General features: G+C 36.0%; 1 protein-coding gene across 2 annotated transcripts in view; it reads right to left on the bottom strand.

The window, feature by feature from the left end:
- Positions 1–20,209, bottom strand: part of ADAM23 (ADAM metallopeptidase domain 23) — a 97,712-nt gene that overhangs the window by 34,274 nt on the left and 43,229 nt on the right. For both annotated transcript variants that reach the window (XM_042874717.1, XM_042874718.1), the window contains 7 exons: positions 16,394–16,470; positions 10,097–10,160; positions 6,459–6,541; positions 5,726–5,789; positions 3,473–3,545; positions 2,893–2,966; positions 1,940–2,005 (listed from right to left, as the gene is read on the bottom strand). In XM_042874717.1, the coding sequence (XP_042730651.1) occupies positions 1,940–2,005; positions 2,893–2,966; positions 3,473–3,545; positions 5,726–5,789; positions 6,459–6,541; positions 10,097–10,160; positions 16,394–16,470 (501 nt within the window). The remainder of the gene's footprint in view (positions 1–1,939; positions 2,006–2,892; positions 2,967–3,472; positions 3,546–5,725; positions 5,790–6,458; positions 6,542–10,096; positions 10,161–16,393; positions 16,471–20,209) is intronic.

Genomic DNA, 20,209 nt, shown 5'->3' with positions numbered 1-20,209 from the left:
CAGCTCCTAAAACAGAAATTAAACAGTCAGCTTGTAAAGTGTTCAACAATTTAAATACGTTTATATGTGTTTTTAGTGCTAGAGGAAGTGATAATTTGGTGAAAAGACATATTGATCACTTAATAACACAACGTTCAAAGAGGTTTAAGGCACTACTTCGAACATGCAATCTTCTGCAGGAGAAATCTGCCCTCTACTGGTAAACTGAAATCCTTAAAGGCCCGCACAAACTCAGACTCATGAATGCTGCCTTAAGTATCTGTTTTATTCCTTGAAAATAAGCTTCTGAGCCACTGACAATTCTGAAGCAAGTCATCTCGAGTGTCTGTGGTCTCAAGTTCTAACAAATAAAGCTTGCTAGGAGGCAACAGTTAGCATCTGTTACAAGCCTAAGGAACAGGATGGTTGTACTGTAAGCATGTCTGTTAACAAGAGAGGGCAGAGGAACCAGACACAGAAATGTTCTCCTCATAAGAAGTACCAACCACAGATCTCAGACAAGATAAGAAAATATCAGTAACTTTACTTACTATGCCTACCATATTACCAACATGTGAACTCTCCTCCCCTTGCACACAGGTTTACAAATGAAAATGGTTGAATAAATGTTTGTCCTACTATTCTTGCCCATGCAAGTTTCCTCCAAGTTGCTGATTTAATGCAGATTAAATGTATGTTATTTTCAAGCCAGAGTACTTGTACAGTTTGTAAAATATTTCTGGAAAGGTTGTATTATCTGCAAAATACTGCATCCTGCTCTGAAACTGACTCTTTAACATTATCCTTCAGTGCTGACAAAAGAGTCCAAACCACCAAAAATAACTGGGAAAACACACTGCAGCATGATAGATTCAATGAGCTTGTATAGAAACTTCAAAATTGTTACAACTTGCAAATAAAATAAGCTGAATGTTCATAAACATAATTTGCTTTTTAAAAAAGGTTTTGCACACAGAGAAGCAAAATCATACTAAGAGGCAAGTTGGGAAAGCTAAATTTCCTTAAAACGAGGCTCAAAATGAGGCAAAAATCAAGTTGTTCATGAGGAACTTGCTATGGGTTGCAGTATGTTCTTCCATACTAGAAAAAAATATATACCTATACTTAATATTTTAGCCATGTGCTCTGGCTAAAGTGTAGCTACTGGATTCCAAGAAGGGATCACTTCAGACAAGTTCTGAAAACATGTGTATCATATTTTCAGAATACCAAAGCAGTTTGGCATCTACAAAAACACAAAATGAGAAGTACTCATCAGAATAAACCACAGCTCAGGAAATACACATAACTCTTACTGAGAGAGCCAGAGTTACCTGAGTCTTACAGAGGAAAAAAAATCTTTTTACCAACTACGGGGCAGGTGCATTCTAGCAGGAAAAAAAAAAAAATCACAGAAAATTTGAGAGAAAGAAGGTAGAAGGAGAATATTCTATATAACTTACATGTAAGACTATGACAGGGACAACAATCAACTTTCTGTCCAATAGTTCAGTGGTTAAAACATTTCAATACTGAGACATGGGATTCCCAAAAAGTGGAAACTGAACAATAATCTCTCTTAAAAACACACACTGCTCCATTGACAATTCTCTTTTCCATTTTTAATAGAGGTATCATAATGGCACTTTGATACCTGGCATGATATGTGAAAGCAATATTACAGATATCAGCTGGTCTCATTTTTTCCTTCCTCAATTTATCCTCATTTATCCAGTTTATCCTCAATAATTACTTTTTTCCCCCCTTTTTGTCATTTTAAACAAATAAGAAATACTTTGTGAATCAAACAAATTGTACTGGTATTATAGCCTACATCTTAGAGTATTATCACTACCAGCTGCTGATAAATGAAATATTTGATCCCAAAAGGACTTGATAATGTGTCGTTCATCAGTATACAAATTATAACCAAAAGGAATCGCTGAATTGATACACCTACCATTTTGTGGTCATTGACAATCATGAGCTCCAGATATTTCATTTCTTCAAAGACACCACGAGATGCCTGATGGATTAAAGAAATTCTGAGAAATCATGAAGATGGAAGAATTTTCAAAAACAAAAACCAAAAAACAAACAAACTGCAGTTGCTGATTTAATAGGATTACCTGTGCATATTATGTAAAGTTTGTAAGTCTATCCAAAGTGAGACCTTCTACTATGGTAAATACTCCACCAACTTGGTGAGCTTTGATAATTGACACTGGCTGGGAATCTGAGCTGCATCATTTGGAATAAGTTTAGAATTTACTTTTTGGTTCAGTACAGAAGTCACCACTGCTTCCCTCCTTACTTAGACAGAGAAAAAAAGTCTCAAGTGCTGGAACTGCTGGAACTGTTGGGTACAATTCATCACAGAATTGAAGAGAAAGTTTCTAAAAATAGATGAGCCCTCCAAAAATAAGCCACGAATTGTACAAGTCAGTGAAGAAATACAAATTATTTTTCTTAAACCCGATTATTCCTCTTGCTCTCATGCATATGCATGTGTAGATCACGAGGACTGTCAACTTTTGTTCTCTCAGTAACCCAGTCAAATTAGATGTCCTTATTTGGAGTTCTTCTTTGATCATGCTACTTAACACACCAAGTGAAAATAAAATCAGCTACCTTCAAATAGCAATATTTCATCCAAAAATAATCTTTATCAAGCAGATTTGAAATCTAAAACTCACCCCACTTTCTAAAGTCATTTTCATTACTAATCTTCCATTCAACTGATGTATAGTTTTGCTTTTATGTAATTTAATTGTTTGATAATTGCATTACACAGCAATTTCAAGCTACAAAAATATTTATTTTCTAAAGCTTCTGTTAACTCAAAATCCAAACCGGATGATTTGGGCTTTGTTTTTATAAATGTTCTTAACTAAGGGTCACATCTGTACTCACTGCTCTCCTTCTTCTCTTTCTCTTCAGCCACAATAGTTCAGAGATAAAGGGCCATTTGGAACTAGATTCAGTCCCTGTACAAATCAGAATTTAAGAATTTTGTGGCATTATTTCAAACTGCTAGTATAAAGTCCAAAAAGAGATTAAGATCACCAAAGTTAGAATAACATTTGATACTGAAAAGTTCATTCTTGCAAAATACGCAGTAAGTATTTCATATCAAAACTCAAGTCACTTGGCAATCTAAATTTAGAATTAAAGCACGCAAGGGAATATAGAAAGATTGTAGACTGGGCTTAGGATATATGTTTTCTTTCATTTCTATTCCTCAATAGCATTCCTATCACTGATTAAATTATATGATCTGCAGAAGAAAGTTGGTTGGTCTTCATAGATGAAAGTCTGTCAGTTACTTTTCTGAGATCCATTGCAATAATTATTGAAAAAAAAGTTTATTTATTTTCCAAGTGTTTCCAAATGATCAACAATTTTAAATATCTCTATTAGCCGAATATTCAAATTATTCAAGTTATACATACAACTATTTCCAATGTTGAAAAACTCATAAGCAAAACCATACCATAGTCCTGCAGCTGCTTGGAGGCTTGTGTTCCAGAAGTTCTTTGGATGATGTGTGGTCTACTTCTGCTTTCCTGTTAAGAAAAACATGCAACATTTTCTTCTAATTAATACTGTAGAGCGAAAAGGCATTTCTTTCAATATTCATCATTCTTACTGCTTTTCCACAAAACACAACCACGGTACCAATTTCACACAGCAGCAATTTGAAGTAATGTTTGCAATCCTAAGCAATCACAGAGCATTCACCGGCATACAAAACCCGGATATCAGAGATGTTTTTGAGATTGTTTGAAAAGTGTCCTTTAAAATCCTTAGTGCTAGAGAGTGCAAAATCATTGATTCCAATAAACCAAATTAAAGAGCACATGTTTAGATGAAATCTTCCACTCCCAGAAGAAATGCAAGGATCTGTTTCCTATTTATGACAAAAATCTACCATCTTCATTGCAGCAAAATGCAAGAAACTAATCAATACACTATCTTTACAAGGATTGTTCCACTGCAGTGTTGAGTACACCAATAATAAGCAGCCTTTTAATGCATGTGTTCTTTAGAAGCCTGACACGCCCCAAATTATTGCATTTTGATATCTCTAGAAGACACTTGTCTTCTCTAACACTTCTTCTATAGAGGCTGCCAAAACATGCAATTCTTTTCGAAGGGTAGGATGCTACTGTTCTGTAACTCCTGGGAGATAAATATATAATGAACTGAAGGAAATAAGAGCACATTTTTGCTGGTTTTGTTTTTTTTCTTCTTCTGGAAAAAAATGTTTTAAATAGCATCCACAACAGTTAAGGTTAATCAAGCTGAATAATCTGCATCCTGAAGCCTATGGCCAAGATATTATCTCACACAGGAAAAAAGATAAAACTAGTCTCTAAAAATTCTCTGTAGCTGTATTGTTTTGATCTTCAGCATTTTGAAAAAAAAAAAAAATCATCTGTTCTCTTTTCATTTAGAATTCTACCACTTGAATCTTAAACAGCATTGGCAGACAGTATCTCAGTTGAAGAATTTCTCCTCTGACTTCTGTACGGATACAATTGTAAGTGTAATTTCAACAAATTTACACCGTCTGTACTGTCAGCTTTCAGCCTCACAATCTTTATGAATATGTGCTACATCAAAATGTAGCTTAACGTGGCTTAACACATAGCATGTAATACAGCTTTTGAGGAGACTGAGAAATGTCATTCTTCCCAGTTGCAGCATTTTTCAGTGTCCATATAGTTTCCTGCACAGCCCAAGAGTTGATCAGCTAAACTGTGATTCCTTTGAATGCTGATTCACCTTCTTTGAAAGCTTCAGGAGTCAAAGATTTTGCAGATCTTTCTCTGGGCTACAAATCAATATTTACAGTCACTAAAAGACATGAATTCTGCAGCATTACGTTATTATCATATACTGGTAAGTACCTGAGTGAGGCACGTTTGGGAGCTGTGATACAGCATGTGGAACAGACCCTACAGACTAGGTGAGGTAGAAAAGTCTTAAGGTCTACAACTCAACGTTACAGAATCATTCTGCTGAAAACCACTCAAACCTTTGAACCATTCAGGATGTAGAGACCTTCCCGGTTTTGTTACTGTCTGAAATGTAGTCAATTTTATAAATAGGCAGTTTTAGGAACAGCTGTGCTGTGATATACTTCATGTGAAGTACAAAAATAATTACAGTTAGTAAGATTTTTGCATAAATACAGTCCTAAATCCCATGTAAATATTTGAATATATGACTAAGCTGGATCAGAATAATTAAAGTGACACACATATTACACACATAACATCTACACTCAGATATAATTATCTATTTCATTAAGATCTTACTGGAAGTACAGTAGATCAAAGAGCAACTTGGATCCAACTGCTTTGTGAGAAGGATGACTTCCACACCCTTCTATAAATTTATAAATTCTTTAGTTCAAGTACTAGAGCAAATGGATAGACACCTTTTGACAGCGCACAGCCACCTGCTATGGAAAACGTCTTACTATTCCATTTCCAGCAGTTAAGTGATTAACAGCAGATAGGAAGAGGAAAAATGAAAGGAAAGCAAAGTAAAACGTTAGTCAGTTCATGCTTGCACATTTCTTGTCCTAAGTCCAATCAGGTGTTTTAAAATACTTTTGTTTTCCATATGAACACAACACAGATCACTGATTCACTGATTTATCCTCTAGTTTTTATTTGCTACTCCCCGAGCGCTCTCTTTCTCAAACCAAGTGAAAATCAGATCAAAATAAACTTACTGTACTGTGAGTCAAATCCATCGGTTCTATCAAGTACACATAAGCACTGTCTTCAAACATGCCACTAGAACGTGGAGAAAGAACTGACATTTAGTATTACATGAGAATTAACTTGACTCCATCAAATGTTTTCTAACAAAATAAAACCAAAATTATGGCTGAAACTCTGATCAATATTAGAATAACCCCATATGTATACACATTATCATCATATGTACCTAGAATTAAGAATTTTTTTATTATTTTTTCAGAAATCAGGTAGATGTAATGGTAACGTAAAGATGAAAAACCAGAGTATACACATTGGACCTAGAAAACAGGGAGTCATAAGGCAGATATTAGCAGCAAAATGAGGTAAGTTACGCTTAACAGTAGCTAATTTTTTTTTTTACATTATCTAACAAAAAGAAAAATGCTTCTGTGGGCTTTCATGCATGCATAGTGAGCAAACAGACTGCCAGAGGACAATTCTTGTTCATTCTCTACTACAGTAAGTCATTTTAGTGAAATACTTTTTGCCACTTACCACATTCAAAGGTTTCATGAGATGTTATCAAAAGACTTCAATTCTAATGATACTAAAAAATGGTGTGAGCAGATTGGCATAACAGGCACTGGTATTTTGAAATTTCAAGCATCTTTTGGTCTGGAAAATTTTAGTCCATCACACATTATGATATAATATTCAAGAGTAGTTAATAGCCTTGTTTGAAAAACGAGAAAGTGCACTTACTGAAGCCCATTACAAGTTGAAAGAGCAACTTTGGAATCCTTGATACCTCTGATATTTCCATGGTAGTAGCAGTGCTCCCCACCCTAATCATGTTTAAATTAAAAAAAAAAAAAAAAAAAGAAAAAAGAAAAGAAAGAAGAAAAAACACAGAAAATTGCTCTGATTTCATGTCTGTTGTTTAAATCTAGGGGGAAACATATGTAACATCTTCCATTAGATAAAATTTCAGAGAAAGCAGCCTCTACTTAAACTGCATCCCAGTGACTATTACAATTTGATAGTAAAAGTAAACCTTGCCTGGTAAAGAATATTTTATGCCTTCAAGTTATAATGTGAGTTACTCTCTTGCTGATGTCACAGCACACCTCATCTTTCGTTGTTCTTTTTTTTTCTTTTTTTTCAAACATATTTCTTTGCTGTAAATTGATGCTACAGAACTGTTATGTAATGCAGGTTACATGAGCTGACTTGTTTCTTGATACTTGCCAGGTCCACCAAATTTATAAGTAATACACTCTTCATCAATTACCTGCATGTGTTTGGCTTCAGTTTGCATTCTACCAACCCAAGTTTGATTTTCTCTCTCTAAAAAAGTATTAATTTAAGCATTCTATCATTAGACTATAGGTACCAGTATTATTCATGAGCTTTAGTGTTTTAGATTGGCAACACTAAAATGCACAGTTAAATTCTCACTCTGTAGCTCAAAAGAGTAATAAAAGTCAATTCTTGATTTTAACTGCATAAAATTAAAAGCAGATGCAAAATGTGACTATGTTAATAGTATGTTAAGATAGTATTTTCATGGTTTCAGAAACTAATCAGCAGTCATATTTTAGACAAGTTCCTGCTCTTAAAAAATAACACAAATTTCCTACAAGCATGTTTAAATGTTGGAGAATTAAACAAGCAAAAAACCAACCCAACAACCCCTCAACATTAGGTGAACTACACCCAAGATGTCAGTTCTCAAAAGCCTTAATTATACAAAGTGAGAGAGACCCTGCTGAATGCTGCAATACAGGATTTGACGAGTCAGAAGCTGTAAGAATTAGGCAGAACAGAATTAGTGCCAAATATGCTGTCAAATGGGCTTTCAGGGCAACTCTGAATACAGTCTGTCAGGTCTCCACAGGAAGGTTAGTCAAGCTGTAATATGTGTATATACGAGGGGAAGAGGACAAAACGAGAGATCAAAATGCTACAGAGAAAAATTGGTACATAAAATATTGAAGTTCTAATCCAGAAAAGCCTTGCTCGTACGTGACCTAAACTCCAGGGAATGCTGCATGCTTTCCTCTGAATTGAAAGAGCAAGTTCCCCAAGCTCATCCAGCTCTTCACTACAGAACAAACTAAGCTGAGCTCTCCTCTCCTGAAGCAATTGGCTCCTGACTAAACTCTCATTGAAGTGGGCATAGAAGCAGCCCAGCCATCGAAGGGGACTTCAAGGATGCTCAGAATGCATCTAAGAGAATGACAAGGTTTTGAGACCCTCACAAAACACAGTTGCAGTGGCTTTCATTGTTGGCTGTTTTGTGTTGTTTTTCATTCCTCTGGAGTATAAACCAGTACATCAAAAAGCCTTTCCTCTGGCTAATGCCTCAAGTTTCCCAGGTCACTTTGAGGAGAACCACCTCGAATCTCTTCACTTTCCAGAAACATCCTCTATCCCACATGTAATGGCTACTGTGTCTACAGCTATGATGTGTCACAGCACCCTCCCTGAATTCCATAAAGCACACTGAAGCAGCTTCATTTGTGGAAGACAGATTCCTGATCTCAGAAAGAGGACGCACAATTCTATACCCAGAAGCTAAAAGGCTTCTACGACATATGAGTATGATATTCATCATCATACTCTTAATTCTGGGGTCATCTGAATTCCAGCACGCATACTAGAACCATTTCTTCGTACTTACTATGACTTGAGGAATTAACAAAAATGTAAATGCTCTTCAACTATGCACAGCATTATTTCTACTTCAGGCCTTATTTAATGAGTTATTCAAATTCTGAATGAAATTCCCAACAGAGTCCATTCTGCACAAGTAAATCAAAGTATTATACAAAATGCAACCACCACGTATTTACTTCTCTACTAGTGAGAATACTCAGAACGTGCTTTTTAACAACTGGTGATCACCTTACTTGCACAAGCAGCTTTTCAACCTTCTCCTTTTTTTATAGACTGTCACGCAAGTGAGAAAATTACTGTTTGTTCCCTGAAGTTTTCACTCTTTCAATAAAAATCTACAGTATTTTCATCAAGATCTCACATATTTGCATCCACATCCAGAAACAAAACAATCATTTTTTTCAAGTCTAAAAAGGATTATAAGATCCTGTAAAAAGCTTAGGATGTAGTTCTCATTTGATCTCCTTAATTAATTGTTTGTGTATTTTCTGAACTTATAATGAAGACTTCAATGCATTAATTAGAGTTATAAATTAAAGCTAAATTATTGTTTCTAAACAAATCAATTGAGAGAAGATCCCCTAGGAAGCGTGGATCAAATTACTGCCGCATGCAAAGGCAGTACATTTGCTCAGTCTAAAGTTGCAATATAATTTTCCAGTCAGATCCATGATTCAGCAACCGCAGTGCTCAGTGCTAGCGCTGCAGCTAACAATTGCACGAGCTTGTCCAAATTCCAAAAGGATCCATTTTCTTGCATCATTTAGCTTTTTTGCCCATTCTGCACAGTACGGAGTCTTAATGAAACAAAATCACTTTTTCTTAGTATGTTACATGAAATTATTTTCAGTAGAATACAGAACAATTCACTGCAATAATTAGGTTGCAATAGTGTTATTTTGACCTAATCTATCTCTTTTATTTGTAATTCTCTATAGCAAAGGCAAAATAATCATGTATCTAATATATGGCCAAAAAGTGTCACTTCACTGAATGCATAAGCGTAACGCGATTGCTTGCTTTTCTCTACTCTAAATAGAGATATGTTTCACATATAACAAGCTCACAACAAATGTTCCAGCATTTGTATCAGCTATGAAATAAGTCATTCCCTGGAAATGTGTTTTATAATGCTCCTTTGAACTTATCAGTCTTCATGTTGTTAATACAATCAGAAGTTGATTCTGATTTCCATAGTACTAAACTATCTAGCATAACTTTATGTCTTTGTATCAATAGCTTATTGGCACTGAATCCAACTTAGGAGCCAGTTTGACAAACTAAGTTAAGTAGATGTCATTAGTTAACATGCTAGCTTTCACAGAATTTCTACTAACTCCAGTTAGTTAAGTTTTCATCTTCTTTTTTTTTTTGTATCCCAGCTGTATAATTCTTACAAAGAAAAGTCACTGCAAGTTTTCTGCTTGTACATCTTGTATTTCCACTACCTGTTCCTCTTGCAATTTGTGCTAAGTACACGCAATAAACACTACGCTAACCGTGACTCACATCCCGCCATCCCCTACGTTTTACAAAGCACAACTGTCCTAGCACTGCCTGGATCATCCATCACTGCCTATTTCCTACCCCAGCCCAGATGAACATCCTTATGTGTCTGTAAAAAGGCTTCTGATGTTTTGACCCTTTAAAAAAAAAAACAAAACATGTTACTGGCATTGTTGCCCCAGAAATACCATTCTGACATGTTAAAAGCGCAGTACCTTAGACAACTTCTGTTTCCCATCTTCATAGTGAATCTCCACATAATTGGAAGATAACAAATCACTGTAAAAAAAAAGAGCAAAAACCAAAACATCAAGATGAGAAAAATCTGATTATACTGCTATGTGGATGCTTTAGTTAGAATCGCACCGATTTTTCTTTCCATTAAATAACCTTAAAACAAACAAACCAACCAACCACGCAGCTTGCAACCAGTAGATGGTTTGATTACGCTCTAGAAGACTGTGTTCAGTTCCCCTATCCTATTTTAGTCTTACAATTGATTATCCTGAACAAACAAAAATAAAAAATCCAGTGACTTTAGAATTTTGCTAGCTGCCCATGACTGTTACTTTCTATGTGTATGCTTAGTTCATTATTGTTTTCAGAAACATTTTATATTTGATCTAAAAATCATATACATTATATGCAGGAATGGACAAATGCATACATGATTGTCCCAAAGACAAAAGTGTATCTGTATCATCTGTACCTTGCTTTCTCATCTGCAAAAATCTTAACTGTTTTCCAAAAACTTTCTTTAAAAATAATCAAACAAACACAAATGCAAAACACACACACTATTCCTTTTGTTTGTTTCACGTTTTCTTTTCAGACCCTTTTTTACTTGTTTTTCTTTTCCAAACCACTCTGGCAAGATACATTTCTGAAGCATAAAAGAAATCCCTGTACTGTAAATAACTTACAGTTGGTTTTTTTTTTTGGAGACACCTCCAATGTCTCATTCACATCTCACCCAGTGAGCGGGTTGCAGCACAGCACCCTCAGGACAGCAAAGCATTTGAACATGTTAGTTGGCACCATCACATATGTGATATAAGCACATTACTCATTGTAATGACTTCTCAGCAGTTTTAAGGCCTCTAAGAGCCTTCCAAACAGAAATGTCATGAAAGCAACTGATAGTGACACAGATAAAAAAGTACTGCTGCTATGAATAAAAAGCATCACTATGATGAAAGCCTGGTGTGACAAAGTAGTTCTGATAGGAATTCATGACTAACAGGTACTCGTAATAACACATCTCAAAATGAGATACCCCATTAGCAACCCTGATTACACTGTTACTAATGGCTCATAAAATCAATTCGTCATCCCGCATTTATCAGGCATTAAATTTATCAGAGCTCCTGCTGAAGTCAGTTACCAGTGCTTCTCTTAAAAGTCCTTTTTTCATAGCACTGAGAGATCACAGTATGGGCAAAGTAGCAATAGCCATGAACCATTACTGAAGTTTAAATCTAGTTTTAGATATGGACCTTGGCAGCCCTGCCTGTGGCAAGGGGGTTGGAGCCTGATGATCCTTGCAGTCCCTTCCAACCCAAGCCATTCCATGAGTCTATGAAGTCTCACCATTTGTTTTAACCTTCATTCTGATAGCAGTATTTAAATATATACACATCTAAAGTGCTGCTTTAAAAATAAATTCAGCTGCATAAAATCATTTTGACTTTCTCAATATGCATCATGCTAAACTAAATTTTCTGCAAGAAAACACAAACAGTATGAATAGCACAAGTGCTTGACTTCAATACAAATATTCACTGCATTTAACACGACAAGGTTTAAAGCTTCTAACAAGGATTATATATACAAAGCACTTGAACTGAAGAGTGTTGGTAACATCCTTTTCTTCTTTGTCTTTTTCATGAGTGATATGAAGACTGCTGTCCTCAACTACTTAAAGGGATGGTATAAACAAGACTAGAGGTAACACAAGGAAAAAAAACACAACAAAAATGGAAAATTCCACGAGGATGGTTAAAACCTACAACTACACTCAACTAGAAACAGCCTTAACCAAGTGGTTCCAACTGGACTTGATGATCCCACTTCAACCTCAATCATTCTGTGCTTATCACTGTGCTCACTAAACGCTTTGATTAGTCTTTGACCACAGCCAACTGCAGCCTCATACAGTAGATGAGTTTAACCTCAGGAGATGAGGTTGAACTGACACAAGGAATAAAAGTGCTGTTCTTGCACAAGTCACATTCGCACTGTAATACCTAAGTTTTCCTCAGCTGAAAGTTGAAGTCTTAAAGCTGGCTGTTTATATTTCTTGCCTTATAAGCTAGTACTACAGGCAAAGGCCAGAGTTGCTCTTTTGATTTTATTTGGGTGTTTGTTTTTTTAATACAAATCTTAAGACTACTAGCACTGTTTTCTATTTGCAGTGAGATTTTTGAAGACATTCCTGCTTCATTTGGAATTCCAAATTCCAAGTTCCATTTTGTTTCCTCAAACAATGACAGGATCTAGATTTACCTGCTTCCAAATCAAGGAAGTTTTTTAAAATTTTTTTATTTTAAATCCTCTCATAGCCATGATACATGACTGATTTCAAAACTGCTCTCACCACTCTCCAGTGCTTTTAGCATTTTCACAGAATCACAGAATCACCTGGGTTGGAAGGGACCCCAAGGATCATGTAGTTCCAACCCCCCTGCCTAGCAGGGCCACCAAACATACACATTCAGATCAGGTTGCCCAGGACCCCGCCCAACCTGGCCTTAAACACGTCCAAGGACGGGGCATCCACAACCTCCCTGGGCAGCCCGTTCCAGGGCCTAACCACTCTCCTAGTAAAGAACTTCCCCCTAACATCCAACCTAAATCTTCCCTCCTTCACTTGGATCCTTGGATCATTTTGTTAAGACTTGCACTGAGTGGTCGCTCACTGTATCCGGACTCACAAACACGCTTAACTTAATTACAAGATTTATCCCTTAGAACTGTCCCATTGCATATGATGTAAGAGTTGCTTAAAAGTTCTTTTGTCTAACCTTCACAGAATCTTTCCAGAATTCAGTGTTATTTTTTTGGATTTTGGTTGAGCTACTCTCATAATTCAGTTATGTTCTTCTCCAGTCTTCAACTTTGCATTGCTTCCAGCTATAGAGGGCTTCCTCATTCAGGAAGTAAATTGAGTTCTATCGAGTATCCAACATTATATCCTTATGACAGAATATTCCTATATGTATTCATATACATAAAGAAAGCATGCAGTAGACAGTGGCTTTTCCCGTAGACTATTCACTTTCATCATCACTGACTTTCCAATTCTAATGTCTTGCAGACCTGCTGGACACAAGGCATGTCGATAAAATTCTCTGTATTGAGCAAATCCCCTCTGAAGAAAGCTGGGGCCTGCTACTGATTATATACTTCCCAAATACCAGGCTGTGAACAAAATGCATTCTAATATGTCAGCAATCCACCTGACAAATACAACACGATCTACCACCTTAAAGTTGGTCAATCCACAAGCTGCACTAGAGCAGAGTATTTAGTGCTAGCTGCTGATCATTACATTTTGCCAAAATTAACCACCAAAGTATTGGAAGGGCATTTTTTTTACTCAACATTCCCCACAGGAAATATTCTATTTATATATTCCATTGAAAAATATCAACCATCTCCTCCTTAAAATAAGCTTCTACCCTGCTTGATACCTGATTTTTGCTAGCCACCCTCTTACCTAGCATGCATGTTGGATCACTTACAGACAGTTGTTTTTCGTCTGTACCCTCCTTCATTTTCTGAAATCCTGTCATAACTGGGAGGAAAAAGCATCATATTGAGGTCACCTTGTATCACTTATGTGTACTTCTACTACCAGTCTGTATTTGTGAACATTGAAAAGAACACATACTTTCAATCATTCAGAAATTCCTTAATGTATGCTGCCGATTTCAGACAGCCAGGATCTTATTCAGAGGAACAGGGGAGAACAGCGGGGGGACAGTATATCTGCAGGCATTTTTACCACAGCTTTGCTATTACACCAGTTGCTCCTATACTAACAATGATCTGCCTTATTCTTCATACTGGTAGTAAAGTCATAAAGTAGAGAACTCCACATAAATTAACTTTTATCCTTCATTACTATTGCCAGAATGCTTAAAACTTCTTTTGAAAGGCAGCTCTGAGTTTCAGAAAATATTTGTTGTGCCTCATCTGCACCAGACTGCCAGCTGACCTATTCGCATTTTGGTTCAGCAGAAATGCAACCGGTTTACAAATCTGTTTACCCAACAATTGTGTAAGTTATGGTCACATCAGAAGAAGGCCTATTTAGACCAGTACCATGTCAGCACGACTTAATAATGAACGCTTGCAACAAACTGCAACCCAAAATTAGATATGATGCACAAAGTCATGGAAAAAAAATGAAGTAGAGTCTGCTACACCCTCTTCTGCAGTTCCCTCCATGCTACCTTGCTTGTCTTAGATTATTTTTAACAGAGCTGCCTCACTGTCTCCTCAGTCATGTTGAGAGATGGCTTTAGACACACAAGCAAAATGAAGAGCCATGGAAATGCCATCCACGGTTGCTAGTTTCTTTGAAGAGACGAGCCAGCTGTTAAAGCAGCATATGCTTTCTGAGGAGCTGATATCCATATCCTTGGCACGCATTTCACTTCTACTACCAATAGAAGAACGGATGTGTGAGAAATAGCTTACCTCAGCTGTCATCTAACTATGCTTACGGAAAAAAATGATGACACTAGGTAAAGGACATAAGATCTCATACTTAAGTAACTAAGTTGGCTTCCAGGAACTCAGTATGCAGGCCGTGGAAAAATCATACTACAGATTAATTACATTTCTACCTTCTTCAATTTCCTTTACACTAACTACCACCAGTCATTTTTTTGAGGTACTGTGAAGTGATTTGAGTTCAGAACCACACTTAGCAATCACATTGAGAACCCTGTTAATTACTTAACAAAAAACACATCATGTGTTATACGTTACTTCTGTATTTTCCCGTAAGCGTGCAGAAAAGCTAATGACAGCAGAAGCTGCAAATGCACTTTCATGCAGTAATGAAAGATTATTTTACCTGTCATTTCGTATTGATTTTATACTTCCACTTAATTCTTAAACTTTATCAGTACAAACTTTCAGTGGCACAAAAGCTCTCTCCCATTTTTTAGACCAACAGTTCCCTATATTTAGCTGATGACACATAAGCAGAAGTGCTGTAAACAACTAAACCAACACTGACCTTTATTACAAGTTCAACATTCTTGACCACAGTTGTCTAAAATTATTGTTCACTTTACTGGTAAATACATTCTAGGCATTACCTTTCAGTGCAGCCAAACCACTAAGACTCCCACTTCATCAGGAACTTCATGATTATAGTGACAATGATACATTCTCTGGATAATTAAGAACTAGCCAGTTGTACAAATATCTGCAATATTCCCACATGGCAACTTGAACAATTAAAATAACATCTCTGTGACAGTTCATCAATATATTAAAACAATACAAACATCAAAAACAAGAAAACTGACACCCTTCCAATACTGGTGCTACTGAACGTTCACCATCTATAAATGGAGCCACTGACATTTGTACACATCTAGCCTTTCAAGCACATGGTGGCCACAAATGAATATAGGTATTGTTGTCCTGAATATGAGCAGACATGTAAATGAAAGAACAAAGATGACAGCAAACATCTTTAGCCACAGTCCAATATGCTGAACTATGCTATACCAGGATGCAAGCACAAATGGTGTATATATCATTTTCTGTAACATTCTGCAAATACAGCAAGCATGGAAATATTGTACCAGTATGGGAAGTAAGTCAGTAATACCTATCAACATTTCACTGCTACATGTAAGGATTGGTCGCTGTGGGTTACTGTGATCTATGGTGTTACCACATGGTAACTGAAGGTAGTCAAGTCGTTCATTCTGCAACTACTTCTGTTGTAATGAGACATTTTTAAAATTTTCACATGAAATATACACAGCAAATGCTATTTTTTATTCTTAATCACTGAGGTGTTTTTTAAATTACCACAAAATCTGGTAGCATTAAGTTTTAACAGCCAACAATTTAATTATAGTTAAACTGAACTACAGATTTTAAATCCATAATTGTAACAATCCAATTACTGAATGTGTATTAATATGAAGACTGCTTTACAAATTTAAATGTAAATGTAAGTTTTAAACACCTTTAAATTGCACTGCTAGGTTTAGGCTTCTGAGGACCACAGCATTGATTTATATTTATCATCTTCATGTACCATTTTCCTTCCTGAGTTACGAAGTTTTAAAGGCATGTTATGGATGCCAGTAAGGGTAACAGCAATCTTGCTTAAAATAGGCCACATGTTGTTTTCCATTAATATAACTTGGACAACAGCACTTTTCTGTAGATCCTGGAATTTCACATGCTCTGACCTTGTGCTGTAAGTTGAAGACAATTAGAACAGGAAAGAAAGAAACCTCAAATTGTGCACTTACTTATTCAAAGTGAGGTCAAGGATGAATTTGGAACCAAAGGCCTCAATCTGGAAACTTGCCTGGGCCAGATGTACAGCCTGTAAACACGAATACACAGCAATACTATAGAGCTTTGTGAAACATTGCAAGCTGTCAGAAAGAATAATTGAGCTTTATATGCAGTAAGTATTTGTGACTAACAAAAAGTAAGTGAAAAAGTCACAGAAAACATGCTCATTATCTCCCAACCAACCAGATTCAAATAAGTATCTGTATTTTGTCATAGCCCAATGGCTATGTAACCAAAGTAATGCAGAATACTGTTCTTTTAATTACGTTTATTGCATTCATTCACCTTAAAAGGCCCAAAATAATTAAAGCATTTTGATAAAAGCCTTCTTATAAGAAAACAAGGGTAAAGCTTGTATTACACGTTATCAAGGACTTAATTCAAAATAATCCATTCACAATTAAAGGCTTTATATGTGGCATTATAACCAAACCAATAAATAAAGACTGATTTTACACAAAACAAACAAACAAAATGACATTTGCTAGTCCCACATAGGCAGTCAACTTCAAAAATATTCAATTTCTCTCATATAGACTGTATAGTTCAACTTTTTTTTTTCCCCACTTTTTGATGTCAGCCACAACAAACATTCAAAACACCTTCAGCTGTTTTCTAGAAAAAGAAAAGATGGTCCAAGAATTCCGTTTTGTGATGACTGTGTTCCAGCAGAGCAAAAGAGGTCAGATCTGAACTTTACTGATAATATTATAATCAAAACATGCTTACTTACACACTAATAAGATACAAAACAAGTAACTACATGAAGCTGGAGTACCGTGCCCTCTATTCAAAAGACCAAAACATATTGCTTTTAATTACATTTTAAAATTGAATTTTTAATTAAACACTACAATAAATATTCAGATACATCACAAAACAAAAAGTTCTAACTGTTTATTGCGTAGTTCAGATAACCTGAAGGTTACCTTTTACAACCCGCAGGACCTGCAACTCTGGTTTACCTTTAGAATTTTTTCCATGAACAATTTCTTCCTGTTCCTCTTCTATTCTTGCACTACATGGAGTACCACTGATTTTCATCTTCTTTTTCCTCAGCAAACATATTCATTTTCCTAAAACTCTTCAACATCAATTTAAAAATCTTTCCAAAAGTTGCTACAGCATCTAAATTCAGCTTTCGTGTTTCTGTTGTTATTTATCTTTGCCCCCCAGAATTATTTACCTTTCAGCTCAGAAACTTTACAAAGCTCCTTCAAAAACAAACCCCACAAAATGTATAGTTACGAAACAAAATGTTCAGTATTAAACAGCCCTCATCCAAAGCCTGTTTTTTTTTCCTTTATTAAAAAAATATAAAACTCTAAACAATAAATTTAAAAGTAATATTGCTAGGTGGTTGCTATCTACAATAATATGAGAACCAGTATCAAGCACTGATTTTTGGTTCATTTCTTGTTTCTTTTTTGTTAATTTGTAAACGAAGGGATTGTCTCAGCAGTTCAGCAATTTGCTGAAATAACACTGGACTGGCAAGGTGAGCTTACAGATGCTCTGAATTAGCAGGTTGAAAGTTTGAGTACAAATAGAGGCAGGAGACTTGATGGAGAGAGTCTGTTTCAAGGATTAAATTTATGCAAAAAGAAAAGTGATCCCAAGCATTACCTTTAAATTACGTTGAACAGAAAAGTAATATCAAAAGTGACTACTTATTTCTTCCAGGGTTAGCTTAGAAAAAAAGATCTTCACTTTGGTCCTGGTGCAGCATTTCTTCCACCTCCCCTAACAGACTAAGCAAGACTTAAAATATCTGTTCTTTTCAAACACTCTTTAGGACACCAGCAGTATAAGGCTAAATCATCATCTAAGAGAGAGACAGCAACTACTTAGTTTTCTACAAAGTACTTCTCTGGTTTTAACACTACTATGTTTTGACTGCCAATTATAAACCAAATAACTAAAACTCCTCAATACACTTACATTCAAAACAATCAAGCAATGTTTCAAGCTACTTAACCAATTTAGGAAGTGCTTAAGAAGGGAGGAAGATGTATCAACTCAATAATAAAACACTTCAAAAATGCTTGTTGGCAATTGCATCTTCAGCTTTTGAAACCCATGAAAATCCTGAAGACAACACAGGTACCAAAAGTTTATGCGTTAAAGAAACCATATAAACTAAAGATTGGGAATTCCATCAAGTTCTGTTAGATCCAAATGACAAATTCTGGTTTCTAGAGGGCCCTGACTCAGCAATTGCTAGAGGATGGAGAGCATTCCAGGCAACAGCATCCCTGACTGTTACACCATATAGCCCTCCTGAGACATCTACTCACTGCTCTTCAGGACAGCTCGGTAGAATCCAGTCTGACCTGCTATGGCTTTATTTTGTCCACCCAAACCATTTGATGATATGCGTAACATTCTTTATTCAAATTTCTAACCTACCAACCATTTCTGCAACTTAAAGTTATTTAAAGCGATTGTATTCTCAGTTGAAAGTATTACCAGAAAAAAAAATTTCATTCAGTAGTATTAAACATAATATTAGTGCTATTTCTGAAAGCAATTACTTCTGTATACCTATTACTGTGCTTCACTTACAATACATGCAAGCCCATACACATAAGCAATTACTGTAAAGCAGCTGACAAGGTAATTCAGCACCCTGCAGTAGGGCATGCTCTCCAGCAAACTCAGCTCTTACCATCAGTTATAAAAAGAACGCCAGATTTTAAGTCTCTGCTGTTCAGCAAAAGCACTGCTTTGAATTCAGGTGAACATAATACTCCACTGCTGCAGTGAAATACAGACCTTGTTCGTCCTGTTTAATAATGTGTAACCACGTATGAAAGCTATATGGGCCAGAAATCAGATAAAGGTAATGAAACTGTTTCATCCTGAAACTGACATTTTTCCTACAACAGGCTAGCACACAGAAAAGCACCAGTGAGTTGTTACGGGTGTTTTAGCCATTACAATTGCTGCATATCATCATGATGGGACAAAGTATTTCAGAAAATTATCTGCAATGAGGTGTACACAAGAATCATTTCACTGTATTCTCTTATCAGCTAGTATGTAACACAATGCCTAAAGTATCATTTGAAAAGACCGTCATCTGAAAATTGGCGCTTTTCATTTGCACATTTTGCATCGTCCTGTGTACCACTTTAGTGCACATTCTTATGCACACAGGAAACCAAGTACCTTTGTACATGTTTATCATTGTAAAATCTCTGCAGAGGTGCCTGCTCTGATAGGCGTAGGTTACTTCAACTGCAAAGCAGCAAAATTCAGGACAATTTTTCTGCAGCAGACTTGCTGATCAGATATACAGGAATGAGCTGAAGAATGGTGGGAGTCTTTAAATATTTTCCTCTTCCCCAACCTGAATTAAAGCAACAACAACAACAACAACAAAAAACTATAGAAAACATTCACTGCTCTAAATGGTTAGATTATTCATGTTGTCACTCTAAAAAGAAATTCTTCATATTAGGGATATCCCAAGAGTGTGTAGCTTTTTGTGCAATGCAGCATCTCTGTTTTATTCCACATCAAAAATCTATACATATACAGAAAGAATTCCAGTTTCTTTCATGTCAATCACTGGCTTACTAAAAGTTTCAAGATACGTAAGGACTAGAAGTTTGTAACCAGAGTCTGAGTTCCATTGATCCACGTCACAACTCAAAAGCTCATTTTCGTCAGTATGCTTGAGTACCATTTGTCTGTCATTCCTGTCTAACAGATTTTCAGGAATTGCATAACTATCACCACAAGAAGTGACACCTTCACAGTAA

This window comes from Lagopus leucura, unplaced genomic scaffold (genome assembly GCF_019238085.1).
Source record: "Lagopus leucura isolate 7727_CA_CO unplaced genomic scaffold, USGS_WTPT01 Super-Scaffold_100012, whole genome shotgun sequence".
In the NCBI taxonomy this organism is placed as follows: Eukaryota; Metazoa; Chordata; class Aves; order Galliformes; family Phasianidae; genus Lagopus; species Lagopus leucura.
This window is presented reverse-complemented; position numbering and strand designations above follow the sequence as displayed.